We start from the raw sequence: 19,777 nt of genomic DNA, 5'->3' as shown, positions 1-19,777 counted from the left end.
TTGGTTAGCTAAGGTTAATTTGGTCAAAAACACTTGTTGTTTATTAAAATTTGTAAAATTATTTTAAGAGGACTAAATTGCCCCTTTTAACCTTTTATGGAGTCATTCTCTTTTCTCTTTTTTTTCCTTATTAATCCTCCCTTTTAGGGTTTGCAGTGGACTAGAAGAAAAAAGGGCTTCTTTACAAAATTATGGCGTCCAATTATATAAAACTGGGAAAAAAAAATTATGATCTTGGCTTAAAAAAAATAAATTCCACTCCAAAATCAATTGTAGTTCCATAACATGAGAAAGCCAATGAATAGTGAGTGCAACTCTAGAGCATAATTCAGTTATCATAAACAAACATTTTGACAAATTTTTTCTTTCAAAAGAGTATGCATGAATTATTATTTTTAAACATAATTATTGGGAAGGTAATAGAAATATCAATCATCGTGCCTCTATAGTTAGAACCTTGTAGCTATATATATTTGTGTATATATAAAATTTGAATAATGGGAGAGGAGATGAGTGAAATTATAAATTTGTGACTTGTGAGCCGTGTGACTGATCTAATTTGATTGGCTAGTGAACAATGGCAGCCTAGTATGGAGTTTTGCAGCACGCTTAAAAATGGCAGCCTAATTGTGATCATGATCTCTCTGAAACCCTAAAAAGGGGACGAAAAAAGGAAATGATAAATTTGTCAAATTATGAAATATTTTATTATAAAGATATTTATGTAATTTTTTGCCGCATGGTTCCTTATTAGCATTTAAGTTTTAATTTTGGTGATTATTTATTTTTTAATTTATTTTTTGAATTCAGGGTCACTTTAAAGTAATATTGTTTAAGTTTTATTTATCAAAAAGAAAAAAATATTGTTTAAGTTTGGTCACTAAATTTTAATATGTTTTTGGAGGCGGATAGAATTTATAGTTATTAATATTACGTCAGAGCCACAACTTTAGAATCTCACATTTTGTTTTATCTGTTTTATTTTAAAAAACTTTGGGGGTAATGTGCGTGCAGTGGTCCCGCCCCTTTGTCCTCAACACAAAAAAAAAATAAAAAAATTTTGCTAAAAATTTCATGTTCAGATATATAATAATTTTAGGTGTTACCATTTTCTTAGTAAGTTTATTAATTTATATTTCAAATGTTAAAATGTCTTGATTTTGAAAGGTTTTATTTTTTGGTTGGTATGAAATTCTGACAAGTTGGACAGGATTGGGTTTGGTATACTTTAATTACTTGGTTTAATTTTATTGGCTTGACGTACCAGTAGGCTTATGTGCGTACAGCACTCAATAATTTCCCCAGTTGCAGATGGCACTATATAATCGTTCAACTTCCTTAGGTCATGACGCGAGGGAGGCACAGAGAGAGAGAGAACCGCCCACTTCTACCCCATTTTTCTCGCCTCCCCAATCCATTTTTCCCTCCTCTCACAAAAACCCTCCTCTTTCTCTCTCTATACTTTCCCTCCCTTTCTCTTCAATTTCGTCTCCAATCATATTACTTTTTCCTTCCTCACCCCATTTCATTTTCTAGGGTTTCATACAATCGCTTTAAAAAAATGAGTAACAACAACAAAGATCAGTTCGACATGTCCGATCTCGGTTCCAACCTGCCCGCCGCCGCCGCTGGTAATACCAAAACCTAAACCCTAATATCTCTCTGTGTATGATTGTGTGTAATTGAGTTCTTAAATAACTTGTTATATTTTTTATTTTATGTAGCTCTCAGTGCAGAGGATCGTGCTGATCTTGTTAATGCACTAAAGGTTAGTTTTATTTATTTTTTTCGCAATTACATTGATCATTTTATTTTGTCGAGTTATACGACTAATAATGTTTATTCTAAGGTTTTTTTGTTGTTTTGTATTTCCTTATTTTGTTTATTTGTTTGATATATATATATATATTTCCAGAATAAGCTTCAGAATTTGGCCGGGCAGCATTCGGATGTACTCGAGACTTTGACACCGAAGGTCCGGAAGCGTGTTGAGGTTCTGAGAGAGATTCAGGTTTGCTTTCATATCGTATTTTAATATTACTTGAAAACTTTCAATTATGTTTGTTAATTATGTGGTGCTGTTATAAAGCATGCATTTTATTCTGAGCTCCACAATATGATGGCGTGACTGGGTATTCAATGCATAAGAAGTTGCTAAGCATTGGTTAGGTGCAGTTAGTTTTATGAGTTAAGCCCCTCCCCTCGATTCCATCCATTTTATACAATTGTTTGCAATATGCTCATGTACTAAATGTGTTCAAGATGTTGCAGTTGAATGCTACAGAATATGATATATGAGCTCCCTTTATGTTGCAGTCTTTGCACTTAAACATGCGTGCATTCATGTTGTATCATTGGTTTTACTTTCGTATTTTGTTTGCTAGTTTGGGATGTCCATAACCTTAAAGACTATATGTAAAATACTGATATACTGCTTTGCAGATAGTGGGGTTATATAACTTGTTCAGTTATGGTTATCCTTTTGTTCGGTTAGGCTTGGTGAAGTATAATGTGCAAGTATTCAGACCTGGTTCATGTTTGGCTGAACTTGGTCTAGCCAAGTTCAATTTGGCTTGGCACTATGCAACCAAACTCAATTTTCACCTTAGGAAGATTAAGGACTGAAGGAGCCTTTAGTACAAATCAAGATTTGACAATATATATACTATATAGATACACACACACACACACACATATATACCTATGTCACCCACACACTGGATATGCATGCATATACACATAAATAAGGTCTAGATAAAACATGTGAGGAAATCACCAAAGAAAAAGGTTGTCTATAGGCAAAACACAAATTGGAACACAGGATAGCCATTTAAAATTTTAAATTCCATAGTCCTCTTTTGTGAAGATTTTCCAGTCAGTAACATAAAAATAATGAATTGAAATCTAATAGGGTTAGACTTTCCAGGTGTAGATTAATGAAAAGGTTGTATATTTAAAATACGTAATACATATATTTGAAATGAAATTTGAATTTGTATTCTGATTGCTAATCCTCTCTACTTTCTATGAGAAACTCTTGCATTTTAATTATTCAGTGTATTCGTGTTTTGTGGTGTAATAAGCGTACGTCGGGTGTACCATGTTTTAATTACACGCGTACATTCTCTATTTTGTGCACCAAGAATGATACAATTTTCAGTTAACATGTGGGAAAAACACATTCTTGAGCTGCTGAGACAATATTTGACTAACATGTTAAGGGCTTTCATGAGAGCTTTCCTAAGCTAGGAAAAACCTCTATTCACTTCCGGCAACATGTTCTCATAGTTTATACAATGTTTGAGAATGAAAGGTAATTTTCTTGTAATGTGTTGTTTTTGGCAGTTTTTTCCTCTCCATGAAGTTTGAAATTGGGGCACAGGAAATGAATTTGAGAAGCTTCTAATAAAGGAGGAAGTGTTGGCGATAGTTATGAAAATGAACTTTGAAGCAACTTTGTTGTCATATCTATTTTCCATAATTCAAGGAATTGGGACTTGTTCTAAAAATAAAAACTATGAACACCATTTGGTCTCTTAAAACACAATGTGTCTGGTTGCTTTTCTTGAGCATCCTTGCCATTATGCATCGTGGTGTAATCATGTAAGCATCATATTATATACTGTAAAGGTATTGCTGACTTTTCCTATTGCCTCTTCATGGAGATTTTAATTCATTTTCATAAATATCCATTTGTAACAATGATATATTGGGTGTCAATGTGATTCAAGTCCCGTGGGTATCTTGTGTCAATGTGGGACTCTGGTCCACATGGTACCGAACATCTGATATTGAAGTGTTCTGTAAAGCGAGTGGTTTCTTTGGGTATTTGCTGAATTTTGAATTGTAGTGCTGTGTTGTAGTATGATATGTTGTCAACTTGCAGAGCCAACATGATGAGCTAGAGGCAAAATTTTTTGAGGAGAGAGCAGCACTTGAAGCTAAATACCAGAAGCTTTATGAACCTCTATACACAAAGGTGTGGTGTTTGTTGGCAGGCATTAAGTCTTGCGACTTGCATATAGAATCATGATCCTGCTTTTGTTTTGATTTTTTATTTATATTCAGTGCAGATTTCTAATGAGTAAAATATATAATTTTCCGAATTTTTTAGAATTAAAGTGATGGTTATTTCCAAAGAAATTATCTCTTTTGGTTAACTAAAACAATTTCTTGCACATATTGCAGAGATTTGACATTGTGAATGGTGTTGTGGAAGTTGAGGGAGTTACGAATGAAGAAGCTATCACGGGCCAAGAAGAGGATAAAGCCACAGAAGGTGATTAACTTAATTGCGAGCCTTCTGAATTTTTCTCTCTCACCCCTGTTCTCTAATGTATAATATTGTTAATATTTTTGTAAAGTTGATACTGAACTGACATTTATAATGCCAGAGAAAGGTGTGCCTAACTTCTGGATCACTGCAATGAAGACTAATGAAGTATTGGCCGAGGAGGTAAGACCTAGGACAACTGCTATCATTTTTACCATCTATTTGGTTCTAGTGAATTAACAATTGTTTGATGCTATTTGTTTAGATCTCAGAGCGTGATGAAGAGGCTCTCAAGTATCTCAAAGACATCAAATGGTGTAGGATTGATAATCCTAAGGGTTTTAAGCTCGAGTTTTTCTTTGATGCTAATCCTTTCTTTAAGAACTCTGTTCTGGCAAAAACATATCACATGATTGATGATGATGAACCTATTCTGGAGAAAGCAATTGGGTAACTTGATTATCCTTGTTATATGGTAAAATTTTCATTTCCTATTTCACCACAGCTGAGATTCTGTCAATCCCATTGCAGGACAGAGATCGAATGGCATCCAGGTAAATGCTTAACACACAAGATCCTAAAGAAGAAGCCGAAAAAGGGGTCAAAGAATGCGAAACCTATCACTAAAACTGAAAACTGTGAGAGTTTCTTCAATTTCTTTAACCCTCCACAGGTTCCTGAGGATGAGGATGATATTGATGAAGATACTGTAAGTTCAGAAACTCTTATTCTGCTAACATATAGACCACCACTATAAAATGAATTTTTAAGATAATTTCTCTTTCTTACAAATTCTACCATGTATGTACACTAACAGGCTGAAGAACTTCAAAATCAAATGGAACAAGACTATGACATTGGGTGAGACAGATATGTTTTTAGTTATTTATATTCGATCCTAATTATTGAGTTATCAGTGAACTTGTGTGATGCATGAAAAAATGAAAAAAAAAAAGGAAAAAGAAAAAGAAAAGAGCTCATTTTAAGAATAGAATAACAACCTTAATCTTCATGGAATTGAAAAGTTTAATTATACTATTATTTATTTACTACCAGTAAGAGTTTCTTAAATTAACTTGTACTTGCAAACCTCCCGAAGTACTCAAAATTAATTTCAAATGTTAAATTCTAATTATAAGTCCCCCCCCCCCCCCCCCCCTCCCCCCGCGCGCGCGCGCGCGCTCTCTCGTTATGTAAGTACTCACACATTTATCAAACTGCCCGCTAAGGGCCTCGAACCCCTTACCACCTCCCTTTTGAGGGAGGAGTTTTTACCATTGGGCTAATGGCCCGTTGGTAATTCAGATGCTAAGTTAACTGCAGAGCAGAAACCAAGTAACACCGGTTGTGGCAGTCGTCATAACTTTTCCTCTTCCTTGGCTTTAGCCTTTAGTTGTTTGGGTTGTGAATTCCTCTGTTAGATGACAAGAATATCCGTAGTATTCAAACTCAAGAACTTGTCAATAGATTTTCTTGTTGAAGCATAACAACAATCTAGGTATTATCTGATTGATTCACATCTTTGTATGGATGTACTTGAATAATTATATATGACAGCATGATATGAAGAACCAAGCTCATTAACATTGTAAATTCTACAAAATATCTGGTTTTGACAGGATTATTCATCCATGGCTTATCTCATTATGATTTGATACTCAACAAATTATGGACCTCTTCTTATACGTGGGTTTTTGCTCTTTAACTCTTTTGAATATGATGTTGGTCTTCTAATTGAACATACAACACATTAAAAAAAGATCATTGTGGCTATTATAAAAACATTTATATACACTCTCAAGGAGTTCATTTTGAGTATTTAATTTTAATTAATAAAGAGGCATGCAATGTTAAAATTTAACTTGGTGAATCCTGACACAAACAAAAGTAACTGTATGACTTTTGAAACATCAAAAGCTATATCAAAACCCAAATTAATACCAAGTGAAATCCATACTTTCTTTTTCCCCTTTCTTTGTGCTATGCAATCAAAAATCATACCTGCATTCAATAGAGCATAACCTAGATTGAGAGTTTCTTTCTCCATCGCAATATGTGGAAAAAAGAGGAGCCTTTTTTCCATTCAGTCGTGGTCGTGATCTGTGATAGTTTTGAAGGGTTTGTGTTATATATGGTATTATCTTATATCTCACATACGTGTATATGTATGGTGAGGTTTCCCAAACAGGACTTCTTTTTTGGGACAGAGGGAGTATTATTGATTTTGCTATATTATTTTATATAGATTATTTTTATCTTATCATTTATAGAGGGGTTTAATTTTTTTTTTTTAGTTTCTATTCTTTTGGCATTTTATAATAGGCAAAAAACTTTTCAAAGGGGAAGTCCCATGTAGGAGATTTAGAGGATGATGGTTATGGCTTCCCTTTAAATATAAATACATATACATAATTTGTGTGTAAGATTTGATTACAAATTTTTACTAAGAAGCAGGAGGTAAGAGTAAGTGATACATAATACCAATTGTGTTGTATTAGATTATACAGAAGATTGTGGTGTTTGTTGTGAATTTTCTCTTATTTGTTTTTAGTTGTTTGGGAGTTCGGATACTTGGAAATAAAATTAATTTCATCGTTTTCTAATCCTCGCTACATGCTGCTAAACATGGGAGGGACACTCCTTGCTACATGCTGCTAAACAATGTGTTGCTGTCCTGCTTTATGCAGTTCAACCATTCGGGACAAAATTATTCCTCATGCTGTTTCGTGGTTTACGGGGGAGGCTGTTCAGGGAGATGAGTTTGAAGATATAGATGATGATGATGACGAGGACGATGATGGTGATGAAGACGAAGATGAAGACGAAGAATTTGAGGATGATGACGAGGAGGATGATGAAGATGAAGAGGAGAGCAAGAGTAAGAAGAAGGTAAAGATAAAAAATTGAAAAAACCAAAATTCAAACCTCTCCTGGTGCTCTTATCTTGAATTTGAAAACTAGGCTTTTTTATTTTTGAAGATACTAACTAATACTTTGTTTTTCTGGGTAATTTGATCCAAATGTTCTAGCCTTCATCTGGGCGGAAGGTAAGATAATCTAATTATGTTATGTTTATTCCCTCTGGGAAATGTGAATAACCCTCTCAGTGGTCTTGTGCTTTAGCTGACGTTGTTGGTTTTGTGAACTGCAGAAGGGTGGCAAAACACAAGCTGGGGAAGGTCCGCAAGGTGAGCGTCCTCCAGAGTGCAAGCAACAATAGTGTTAGGTTGCAGGCAACGGCATATGGTTACCTGGTTGTGACCACTGGTGGTGTTGGTATTGCGGGTTTGAGAGTTTTGGGGGTCTGCTTCTCTCCTTGTCTGTTGAAATTGTCTTGCCTTCTATTTTGTTCTCCTCTTAAGAGTGTTCTACAGTTCTGGTCTCTCAGCTTTTCTAGGGTTCCCATGTTGTGAATGTTCAAAGAAACTATTTAATTTTTATTATATCTCAATGCTTATCAGTAATTTCTTTCCTGATTCTATTAATTTCTTCTTATTTGTGTATTTTTTACAAGAATCAAAGCTTGTTTTATTCATTTTTTTGCAGTCTAACAGCTCTTTATGTCATAAGAACTTTTTTTTTTTTTTTTTTGTTTTGCAGTCGGAGTTCTTTGATTTCCTTATTTATTTATTTTTCCCCATTTTTCTTTTGGCAATTAAGGTTCAATTAAGCGAAAAATATTTACAATATCAAAGGGCCATGAAAGAAGCGGCTCCGCAAACCGATCAAAATGGTATACTCGAGCCATATGCAATTATCCACAGGCCTCTAAAGGTTGAGTCTCTTCGGGACAAATGGGTAAAGAACCCTATATATTATTGTGGCAATTCGTGTTGGCGTGTTGTATTCATGTTGACATGATTACAACACGAACATGAACACGATTAGGGTTGACACAAAAACGACACAAATATTTAATCATGTCTAAGACGTTTGACTCAAACACGACACGTTTATTGCATGTGTAATACGGATCAAGACTTGACATGACAAGATACCAACAAAACATGTTCAAGTCATTTTTGACAAGAATACGATATTTTTATTATACACATTTAGCTAAATGGGTCATTTTTTATACAAACATAACACGTTTAGTTAATCGGGTTAGTTGTATTTATATGGTCAAACACGAACACGACACGTTTAGTTAGCGGATAAATTCGTATTAACACGACTATGACACGAACAGGATTAGTCCAAATCCAAACTCTTTTATCTCGTGTTAGTGTGTTATGTCAAATATTGCCATCCCTACTATATATAACTAGTACTATAATGCTAAATTTGGTGTGCAGGAATGAAATGCAAGTGGGAATGGTCCAACCATCCACTAAAATAATTATTATTGAAATGTGTAGGAATGAAATGATAATAATTATTTTAGTGTTTGATTGGACCAATTTAAAATTTAGAATGAAATAAATTTTAAATTGAGTTTTTCAAAATATCCCTTAGTAACAAATAAATTAAATTAATAAAATGACATTATTCTATAATTTTTTAAAAATAAATGGTGACAGTGACGGTGGAAAGCGATAGTGGTGTTGGAAGGCGACGGTGGTGGAAGGTGGTGGCGGGTGTTGGTGGAAGGCGATGACGATGGCGGTGGTGATAGAAGGCGATCATTTTATAGTGCTGGTTTTTGGACTTGGAATATAAGTGTTTTTTGGAAAGTTGATTTTTTTAAAAATTTTACTTATGGAATGCAATTGTTATTCTTTACGTTTAGTTGTGGAATGAATTTTCATTTCAAGGAATGAATTTTCGTTCAAATGGAATGACCATTATTACTTTAAATTACATACCAAACAAAGAAATGGTTGAAATGAGCATTTCATTTCATTCCTGGACACCAAAATAACATAAGAGCAGAAATATCAAATTATTCAAAACTAGAACTATAAGAGCAGAAATATCAAATTATACAAGCAATAAATGTTTTATGTTATAAATGTTTAGTTTATTATGAAAGAACTAAATGTATTTCATTTTTTCAGTAAGGGCTTGCCGGTGATCTTGTTTGATCACGCTAGTAAGTTTTGAGAATGAGCTCGGAGAACTTTGCTCCTATAAAAATTGGATCACCAATTATAGAAGGCAAGAAGTACAATTACACTACATAGAAGCAAGAAGTAGAAGGCTAGGGTCTCACACTCTTAGTGGACTAACTGTTTATTTATAACATAATAAGGTCATCATCATATCTCGCTAGTAAGATCTTCTTACACCGTAAAAATTCTAGCAATCGCCATAAAATAGGAGACTCTCTTCCTCAACTGATTTGAGCTTTCTTCATGCTCCAAGCACTCAACTTTGAGATTGTGACACCCTGAGTTCCATTATTGAAGGCATACAAGTGGGCCCCACCTTCAATAGCCAAGGTGGGATAAACCCTAGAAGAAATGCACACCTTTCCATCCCCGCCAAAGCTCTCTACTATAGAGTGATCTATCTGCAAAAATGTTTTAGAACACACCACTTATAAACTTATAATGGTGGAAAGAGTGTGTGACCATGCTGGAATTGGGTAGAAGCTTGTGAATGCCCAGCCCAACATGGTTGTAATCATGATTCGCACATTAATATGGTCAGGCATGGACCCATTTGTTGCTGATTTATTTATTTTTAATTTCAAAACTAAATGGCAAAGAACAACAATAGGGACAATCTTGATTATAGTTTTTATTTATTTATATTTATTTTTTAATTCATCTCATTGACTTGAAATTGAAATTGATCAAAATATTTAGAACAATTTTGATCTATTTATTTTTCTTAAAATAATTCTAAAAACTCGAAAAGCATAAAAGAGAAATATAAAAATACTGATATCTCAATTTTAAATGAAATTTTTAAAAAAGTTCAGAAATAAAATTTTGGACCTTCTTGATGTAGTTCTTCAAATACAATTTTAATCTAGAGATCAGAAAATTACTTTCAGCGAACTACTAATGACAATTTTTTGAAAGCAATCTTTTTTCATTTCCAAAAACTATCGACTACGGAGTATTTGATTTTCAAATCTCAAAAAAATTAAAAAACCTGAACCAAAAAGACTTTTTCATGTTTTATTTATTTATTTATTTCCAAATTTGTTGCAACTAGGAATGTTTTATTTTTTTGGGATGCTAAGATATTACCATCTTCATAATATTGTAATCATCATCTAAAAGACCAAAAGTTAATGAAGTTGGCGACAGAATAGTGGTGGTCCACATAGAATAGTGAGATTCAAGTGGGCTTACTTTTTCGTCCTGTTGTTCATGCCCTTGGACATTAAAAAGTTAAAATAGATCCTAATTTTTGGTCCTTTAATAGTTAGTTCAAAAATCTTCCCCCACTGGGAAGGTTCTTTTGTTGATTTTATAAGTGTTTAGGAAAAGGATGACAAGAACAAGATTTTTTGGCTAGAAATCGACGGTTGAACTATAACAAGTGAAAATTGTTAAATCAAATTAGTAACTGGATCCCATCTAAGAATCACGAGAAAAGTTTTTTTTTTTTTTTTTTTGAGTAAAATACTCACATACGTTTACAAATGTTTACTCTAAGATTCGAACTACTCACCTCTTTTAAGAGAGTAGATGTTAATTATGTTATTCCACCTCAACCGAAGACTGCATTAAATAAAACTTACCAAGCTTCTTAGTGATAATTTCTCTTTAATAGGATCAACATCCACAAATGTTCCATAAGTGGTCTTGTCAGGGTTCTTATTGAGTGAAGACCTGTAAATGGTGAAGGTTAAAACTTCTGAAAGTAGGTAAAAACATAAGAGAGAGAGAGAGAGAGAGAGAGACCTGCTTTGGTCACTACACATGAGCACAACATATTTATTTTGGCCTTTGAAGATTCTAAAAAACACTGCTGTATATTCTTGCAAGTGGTTTGAAGCCAGAACAAGCAACCCAAATGGTCCAAGCCCACCTTTAACTGATGCACCCTTTTGGCTACATAAAAGTTGTGGGTTAGTCCAACTTGGGTCCATCACATCTGCCTTATTAAACTCTGATACTCTAAATGATATCTCTACATCTGCCTGCCAATGAACATAAAAGAATATATATATTAGGGACTTGTAATTGAACTATGATTGATTTATATTCGGTAATGATGTCACGTGGCAAAAATCCATTACTCAATCATATCCAAATAAACTCACCTGTGCAGCTGTGACACCTGAAATTTCATGTACTGATCCTCCTTTAAGGTCAGTGCTAGGTGAGTCAACTCGGTTTGTGCGTAGCTTTTCAATCTCAACAATTGGCCATTGCACCAATTGTTTTCCTGATTTACTCAGCCAAACGCTCCTTGGAATTGCCTGCAAAACAAACCTATTATGAGCATTTCTCATTCATTCAGTTAATTCCTGATAAAGCTTGTCAAATTTTCTAAGGATAAGTTATTCATAACAAGAATTACTTGAACTCCAGCCCATCCCTGTTTGACATAATCGGCTTCAGACAACGATTCGTTAATCCAACCCCACAATACCCTTCGATTCTTAGCATTGTCGTAGAATGTTTTCGAAGCATAGAACTTTCCATAATCATATCTTAAGCCAGAATCGCCATCCACGGATCCACTATCCGGGATATATCTATCCATGGCAAGGTTATACGTTCCAATCGTGTAATAGTCGTGTTTGGTATCATCCAGGCTCAGTTTAAGCACATGTTTGATGCCCAAACCAACCATAGACGTGTCCAGACCACTTTGATTGCTAGTAGAAACTGGAAAAAAATCAGGGCACTCCCACATTCCAGTGCCTTTAGCCGAATGAAGGGGGTGTTTGGCTTTAACCCAATTAATAAAATCCTTACTCCTATATAGAATAGCTAGTCCCCGGCGATCTCTTTTGCTTCCAATGATCACTCTCCACCTCCCATCAGGGCCTAACCAAGCAGTGGTTGGGTCTCTGAATGAGCTTGCATTGATTTTGTTCATGCTTGTTGGTTCCATTAGTGGATTCTTGGGTGACTTTTCCCATTCTACAAGGAATGGGTCAGACATGTTTTTGGGCACGGCTATGTTTTGGACTTGTTGGCTCTTGGGGTCTACACCGGTGTAGAGAAACACCGGTTTTTCCCCGGGAAGTATGGTGGCAGACCCGGACCAGCAACCGTTGATATCGGCTTGATGGGACGGGTAGATGGCAGGATCATGGGGAATCCAGTTGACAAGATCTTCGGATGTTGAATGTGCCCATACTATGTTACCCCAAGCTGCACCAAATGGGTTGTACTGGTAGAAAAAATGGTAAAGTCCCTTATAAATCATGGGTCCTGCAACAAATATTAAAAATAAATCAAAGTGTTATTATATGAAGTCAGTGACTAATACATTTGTACATGTAAAATATGCGCATTGGTATCTTAATTTGTGTCCAAATAATTCCACTATTTAAACCGTGCATATTCTTGCATTTAGAGTTGTTAATCTGAGTTGAGATTAAAATTAATAAGTTCAAAGAAGGAGCTCACCATTAGGATCTGTGAGTTTAAAGACGGACATTTGTCCATTTCGCGACGAGAGCAATTCAAAATACATAAACAAGAAAAAAGATGTATTATGTTAGCTAGAGAAGAACAAGAATAGCATTATACATATATATATATAGTAATTGGTTTTGTATTCGAATTCAAAGAGAAGTTGAGAGGAAAAAAAATACCATTCATCCAGTTCTTGGGAGGTTGGAAGTGATAAGAAGTTCTGTAAGTTTGATTAGGTGAAGGTGGTTGAAGACTCTCAAGGTTGGTGTTGAGAATGTGGGAGGCTTCAAGTTGAAGAACACCATGACCAACCAAGAGAGAGAAGAAAGAAATTAGCCAAACACAGGAGGTAGCCATGGTTGACTCTGGGATTAATGAGCCAGAAGGCAAGGGTATGGTGGCCTATTTATAGAGACATATTTGAGTGATGGGGAAGATATATAGAGAAGTCCCCACAATGCATGTGATATTTGAAAATAATGTAATACACATTCACCATTCTCAATCTTTTGACTTCATTTGTTCAACATTATCAAATGAGGGCTGCTAACACAGTTGTTTTTCATAGTCACTTTTATACATATACAACTTTAAAATTCTAGAACTGCCTTTTCAAAAAATTTATATTTTCATTTTTGTTGTATAAAAATTTAAAATTCTAACACTACCTCCAATTTTTAATCTTTAGCCTCTAATTTAATCTCTTTCTTTTTTCTATATTTAATTCTCTCTTTTCCTATTTTATGCGGCTCTCTTTTCTTATGCTATGTGGCTCTCTTCAGAAGATAAAAGGAAGGAAAAAACTTCATTGGTTTGGCAGAGATAAGATCAGGAGAGAAAAGATAATAGGACGGATGAGTCATCTTTCATTCCTTACAAAATTTTCCTTCCAAATATGGACTAAAGAGAAGAGGGAATTAGACTATTATAAAAGTTTTAAATTACAATACTACCTTTCATAAATATTACTAGTTCAATTAAATACAATAAATAGTGATGGATATAATGATAAAACATTTAATATTCTTTTTACTCTTTTCTCATAACAAACAAAAAGGGTGAATAATATAAATAGTGATGGATATAATGATAAAGTTGTAACTCTCTTTCATTCTCTTTCATCTAATCGAATAAAAAGAGTGAATAATATAATCTTTCCCGTTGAGATGTCTCATTCATCAATTTTCTCTTATTTTCATATAACCTTTTTTTTCTTCCTACACAATGAAATATTAATGATAAAATCAGTCTCCAAGAAGGTAGAAATCTAAATAAAATACCTTTATATGCTTAACTTTTATTTTATATATATATGGAAGTCATGAATATACAACCCTTGTAGTGTGTGTTTAAAAGGGTAAAATTTTCTTCACGCAAATTAATCTCGAGTTTAAAGTTTAAACTCTAAATGGTACAGAAAAAAAAAGCCCTAAAACAAGGAAGTCCCACAATATCTTTTTGTTGAGTGAGACAAAACTTAAATCGTGGCCGTAGTTCGGTCATGTTTCATATGATGGGTTATGCAACATGCTTGGACTTGTGTTCTTTTTTCACCATTTCATATATTCATTGAGCTTCAAAATTAAAGGTCAGAGGACAAACTCAGCACTCACAAAGCCATTATTACACTTGGTTCATGCTCTGCATACCTAGGATTTTTACACATAGTTCCATTATTGAAGGCACTGAAGTGAAGTGGGCTTCAAAATTAAAGGCCGAAGGACAAACTCAGCACTCACAAAGCCTTTCCCTTAATTCCCACCATTATAGACTCATCTATCTGCAAATTGTATGGATCTCAGATGCTTTAAATATAAAGTAAAGAGGTGAAACAAAACTATGTAAAATGGAGGACTGACTCTTTTAGAGAGAAGCATGTACACCCAAATTTATCCCAAACCTAAAATCATTTGCATGTGGTCCCTGTTGTGTTGTCAATTTTGTTGTTATATAGGTGTAAATGTACATTCATGATTCACTATTGATTGTGGTAGGTGCAGTTCTGACTCATTGAAAATGTAAATATTGAAATTATAACTTCTCTAATAATAAGTAAGTTTTAAGATTAGAATGTAGTAAACACGGTATTTGTTCAAACCTTGATAGGGAACATATCAGAGGATATATGTATTGAAGTTACATCTTCTCTAATAATTTAAGTTACATTAGAGAAATATTCTTTGTTAAAAGGTAAGGGTTTCAATTCGAGTGTTATATGTGTATTCTGCTATATAAATCAACAAGAACTTAAATTTATTATTCGCATAAAAGAACGTACTTTAATACAACCATAACACAAATATTAAAAGGGTATCACTTGCATAACCTGTTTAAGGGCTTGTTTGGCATAATTTTTACGCTGAAGAAAAAAGAGAAGTACAAGTTATTACTTCTATTTGGCTTATGTGTTGGTGTTTGAAAACTGTATTTTAAAAGAGTTTCTAATGCTTGACGAATTTTTTAATCGATTTGGCAAAACATTTGCTGAAACTCTTCTACTACTGAAATAATTATTTAATATTTTTAAGTAGAATATGTTTTTGGAGGGTCTCACAACATAAGACAGTTTAATCATTCAATGTAATCAATTTTATTCATAACAAGTCATATACAACATAATAATAATAATAATAATAATAATAATAATAATAATAATAATAGAGAGATTGCAAAAAACTATTTAGCCATTTAGATAATTTGAGAGAGAGAGAGAGAGAGAGAGAGAGTCGTTGCTTTGTAAGTTTAATTTGGTGAAGCTGGTTGAAGTCTAAAAAATTCTGTAAACACTGACATAAACAATTAATGTCAGCAAGAATGAGTGAAATGAAGCATCAGCCAAACGCAAGACCTAGGCCATGCATGATTGATTGTCATGAGTATGGGGATCGAAGGTAGAGGGGTATGGGGGTCTATTTATGTGAAGACCTTTGAGTGATGGGAGAAGATAATTAATAGCCCCATAATGTGTAATCTTCGAAAAGATTGGGCCACAGAAAGAAAAACTACAAGACCACCAAAGTTCCTAATTCCTATCACAGAACCTTCATGGAAGGCAGGAGAATTAGTTGAATAATTTTACAACAATTTAAATCATCAATAGTCAATTTTGTAATTTTATTTATTATTTTTTTGGTAAGGTAAAAAAAGAAAAAGAAAAAGTCAATAGTCAAATTCATTACTGTTGTTTGGTTTGCATGATTATAACATGATTTGTGACAAGAAGAGAATCAAGTAGTCCACATTCACCATCCCTCAACCCCCTTTTTTTTCTTTCATTTTTTTTTTTTTTTTTTTTTTTCCAAATATTTAACCATGTTTTGATATTCTGTTGAGTTTTATGGTTGGCATGATTATAACATGATTTGTGACAAGAAGAGAATAAAGTAGTCCACATTCACCATCCCTCAAACTTTTTTTTTTTTCCAATATTTCTTTAAAAAAAAAATAATTACAAGGGAAATTAGTCAAAGCCAACAAGCTTCAATTTACCTAAGCATATCTTGATATTCTGTTGAGTTTTATGGTTTCCATGATTATAACATGATTCGTGACAAGAAGAGAAGAAAGATGTCCACATTCACCATGATCAAAACACATGCAGTCACTTTTTTAGAAATTAATTCTCCATGTGAAGACAGAGAGAGAAATGGCTGATCTTTGAATAAGAAGAAGAGTGAATCCTCATGCTACTAAATGAATTAATTAGCTTATTCGAAAATGGCCAATTCATATAGACAATATTAGGGGTATCCGACAATAGGATCTGTTGAATGGCGAATCAGATCGAATTGGATTCACAGATTGAAGTTTTTCTTAAATAGTTCAATATTATTTATTTTTTTAACCATGATCCAATAGATAAAATTTTAATTTATAGCCATTAATTTATATATTTAAATGATCATTAACTAATATATTCTTAGAGTCCATTAAATAATCAGATATAATAACAAATACATATACAAATACATTATTTGAAAATATATATATATATATAATAGATCAGATCGAATTTTTAACAGCCCAATCCGTGAGCTACGGATTCGTTTTTTTTGAATCCACTACTGATCCGTGGGTGTAGTAATCCGATCAGATTCGCATTGATCGCATTGAATTCGTGGATTCATATATTATTTGCCCACCCCTGGACAATATTTCAATCCATTAATTTTTATTGCTTGTTATGCTGGGTGTTAGAAGAGCAAGATTGGAGACAGCCGACAGGCCTTACATTTTGTATATTCAGCGCAAAGTGGTTGACCTTAAATTTTAATTATCATTTGCATCCTTGTATTTAATAAATACAGAGTTTTGAAAGAAAAAAAAATAAGGGCCCTGTTTTGAATGTGTTATGGTATTGTTTTTTTTTATATTGGTCTTTACATTTGGGCTCATATCACTGTTGATATTGGTTTGAAATAGTTCATAATATATCATATTTTTTTGCCAAACCCATACCGGCCATCAAATTGGTGATATTGTGTGTTTTGGTACTGTAGCGAAGGAACTAAAGTAAATTTTCGAATTTCTCAAAACAAATTTTCATTACCAAACATGGTTTCGATTTCTACCCAAAACATTCCTACAACAAAACGGTTTGTTTTGGTATTGACCAACAATATAACACCTAAAACCTATCACATGCCAAACAGGCATAAGAAAACAACAATTGTAGTACTTACTGGAATTACAAAATTTTGTCTGGTGGTGATATTGTGTGTTTTGGTACTGTAGCGGATGAACTAAAACAAATTTTAGAATTTTTTAAAATAAATTTTCGTTACCGAATATGATTTCGATTTCAACCCAAAATACTCCTACAATGCTAAAGAAAACAACAATTGTAATACTTATTGGAATTACAAAATTTTGGCCTAAGTCAAAATCAGGAAAGGGATGAATTTGATCCACCAATATACTGTAACACCTTATCTAGTATTGTTGAAGTGTCTCTCTCCCTGGACTAAAATCATCTCCGGCGCAACAGTAAATCTGTTGCAGTCGGTGCGCAATATATAAACAGTAAAACGCGTAAAATGTAATGGAAAGTAAAAATCATATAGTATATATATTTGGAGACTGCCTGTTATAGATACTACCTGCTATATTATACGTATGGGCAATAACAAGAAAAGGGGGCAAAATTTGAGTTGCATTTCAATTTCAAAAAGGCCGGCGATTTTTTTTCATTTTTTGATCTTCTTTGCCTGAATGTTTAGTTGCTTTCTGTCTATCTGTCTCTCTCTCTCTCTCCCACAATCCCAATAGAAAAGTGATCACAGAGTATATTGTGATTCAATTTTTTCTCATCACAAAATACGAGGCTAACTTGTGAACTGGTTGAGGGGGTTCGTTTGGATCTGAAGCATAGTTGAGGAATGTTGTAAAGATGATCCATTTTTTTCTCTTTACAAAGTAGAAGCTAAACTTGTGGACTTGTTGATTCTCTTCTTTGGAAGTGAAGGCAAAGTTGAGGAATTTGGTAAAGACTTTAAAGCAACACATTCTCTACAACTGACTAATATTGGATATGTTTTTTATTTTTAATTTTTGGAGTCTATTCAATGATCTATCTGTTATTTTTCCCTAATAAAAGTTGGGTATAATATTTGCGATCGACTATTGATTCTAAATACTTGTATGAATTGATACAGTGAAATAAAGTAAAATATAGGATTTTGTATATATGTATCATTGGGTAGGCATGTTAGAACAGAGTTGGGACGTCGAAGTATTGGAAATAGGGATTCATTACATTAACACGTTGGGATATGCACTCAATATACTTTTTTGGATTATTCAGTTCAAATTAGTTCTTTTTTTTGCTTTGTATAGTTATAAATGTTAGATTTTTTTTGAAGAGATACGTGTATCAATTTATATGTTGAAATATAAATTTCATTACTCAGGAAAGTTAGAACAGAGTTGGGATGTTGTAGTGTTAGAGATTGGGATTATTCATATTGACATGTTGGGACGTGCACTTAAAACACATTTTGGGAATATTCAATTCAAATCAATTATTCCCTTTTTTGCATTGTATAATGAAAAATGTTATAATTTATTTGAAGAGATAGGTGTATGAATTCATATGTTGATACGAATTTAAAAAAAAAAAAAAATTATTTAATTTGATCACAGCATCACAGTAACTAGTTCATTGCAACAATACTTTCAGTTAGGTGTGTATGAAGGTTTTCAAGTATGATCCATTTTCATCATATCACAACTGTTAATGACATATTAATTTGGGATACACGTCACCAAAATATTCGTACCTTGCATCCCAAAATTTTCCTACTATGAATCCCAACTTTGTCCTACCTTGTATTCCAACGTTTTCCAGTCATAAATATTCTCAACCACTATGATAATTCATACATCACTAGTTAAAGAGTTTGAAAATATTTTGATTGACCTGGATGAAGAGTTTGAAAATATTTTGATTGACCCGGACCTTAAATCGGATTCATGATTATTCGGACTCTGGGGATGATGACTTCGAAATTCCACTGCCAAGGTCTCGTTCGAAAAAGTAATTGGTAAGTATGGTGTAGTTTTAAATTTTTATACTTTTTATGTGTGTAGTGTTCAATATTTTAATTTAGTCTCAGATATGCATTATTGACAATGTGTAAGGTTAATTAGTTGGGATGTTGTAAAGGAACACATGTGATACATGTAATGTATAATTTGGGATGTTACTCATACGTAGAATAGTCTTTCACCTATATACATATATACTGCACACATATATATATACTGCCATTATGACCGTTTGTAAACTTTGTTACTGTTGAAAACACCTGTACGTCAAAATCCCTTATATATAGGTACAAATTGATCTCTTTTTACATACCAACTTCTATATTCCTTAGTCTTCTATATATATGTGTCTTCTATGGCTTCATCAACCAACAGTGGTGGTTATCCAAGAATTGTAAGTGCAAGTCTCTATTGCAACAAAAAACATGCCTATCCATTGTTTTCGTCCATTATTTATACATAT

At 33.4% G+C, this 19,777-nt stretch overlaps 2 protein-coding genes across 2 annotated transcripts; one reads left to right on the top strand and one right to left on the bottom strand.

Annotated features, from left to right (window-relative positions):
• Positions 1-1,335: 1,335 nt before the first annotated feature.
• Positions 1,336-7,752, top strand: LOC132282399 (nucleosome assembly protein 1;4-like). The gene is made up of 12 exons (XM_059784070.1): positions 1,336-1,631; positions 1,725-1,768; positions 1,916-2,011; positions 3,887-3,979; positions 4,189-4,279; positions 4,395-4,456; positions 4,539-4,723; positions 4,805-4,982; positions 5,091-5,134; positions 6,961-7,162; positions 7,303-7,320; positions 7,425-7,752. Exons 1-12 carry the CDS (start codon positions 1,346-1,348, stop codon positions 7,491-7,493), a joined length of 1,368 nt encoding a protein of 455 aa, XP_059640053.1. The 5' UTR covers positions 1,336-1,345; the 3' UTR covers positions 7,494-7,752.
• Positions 7,753-9,286: 1,534 nt separating this feature from the next.
• LOC132284843 (beta-fructofuranosidase, insoluble isoenzyme CWINV1-like) lies at positions 9,287-13,159 on the bottom strand. The gene is made up of 7 exons (XM_059786979.1): positions 12,948-13,159; positions 12,760-12,768; positions 11,699-12,561; positions 11,439-11,597; positions 11,077-11,315; positions 10,914-11,004; positions 9,287-9,728 (listed from the first exon to the last, which is right to left on the bottom strand). The coding sequence occupies exons 1-7, from the start codon at positions 13,123-13,125 to the stop codon at positions 9,549-9,551; spliced, it is 1,719 nt and encodes a 572-aa protein (XP_059642962.1). The 5' UTR covers positions 13,126-13,159; the 3' UTR covers positions 9,287-9,548.
• Between the last annotated feature and the right edge of the window lie 6,618 nt (positions 13,160-19,777).

Source organism: Cornus florida, unplaced genomic scaffold (assembly GCF_030987335.1).
Source record: "Cornus florida cultivar Cherokee Brave unplaced genomic scaffold, ASM3098733v1 CherokeeBrave_3.0.0_Hap2_Chr11, whole genome shotgun sequence".
Lineage (NCBI taxonomy): Eukaryota > Viridiplantae > Streptophyta > Magnoliopsida > Cornales > Cornaceae > Cornus > Cornus florida.
Note: the sequence above shows the minus strand (reverse complement) of the source record. Positions and strands in the feature narration are given on the sequence as shown.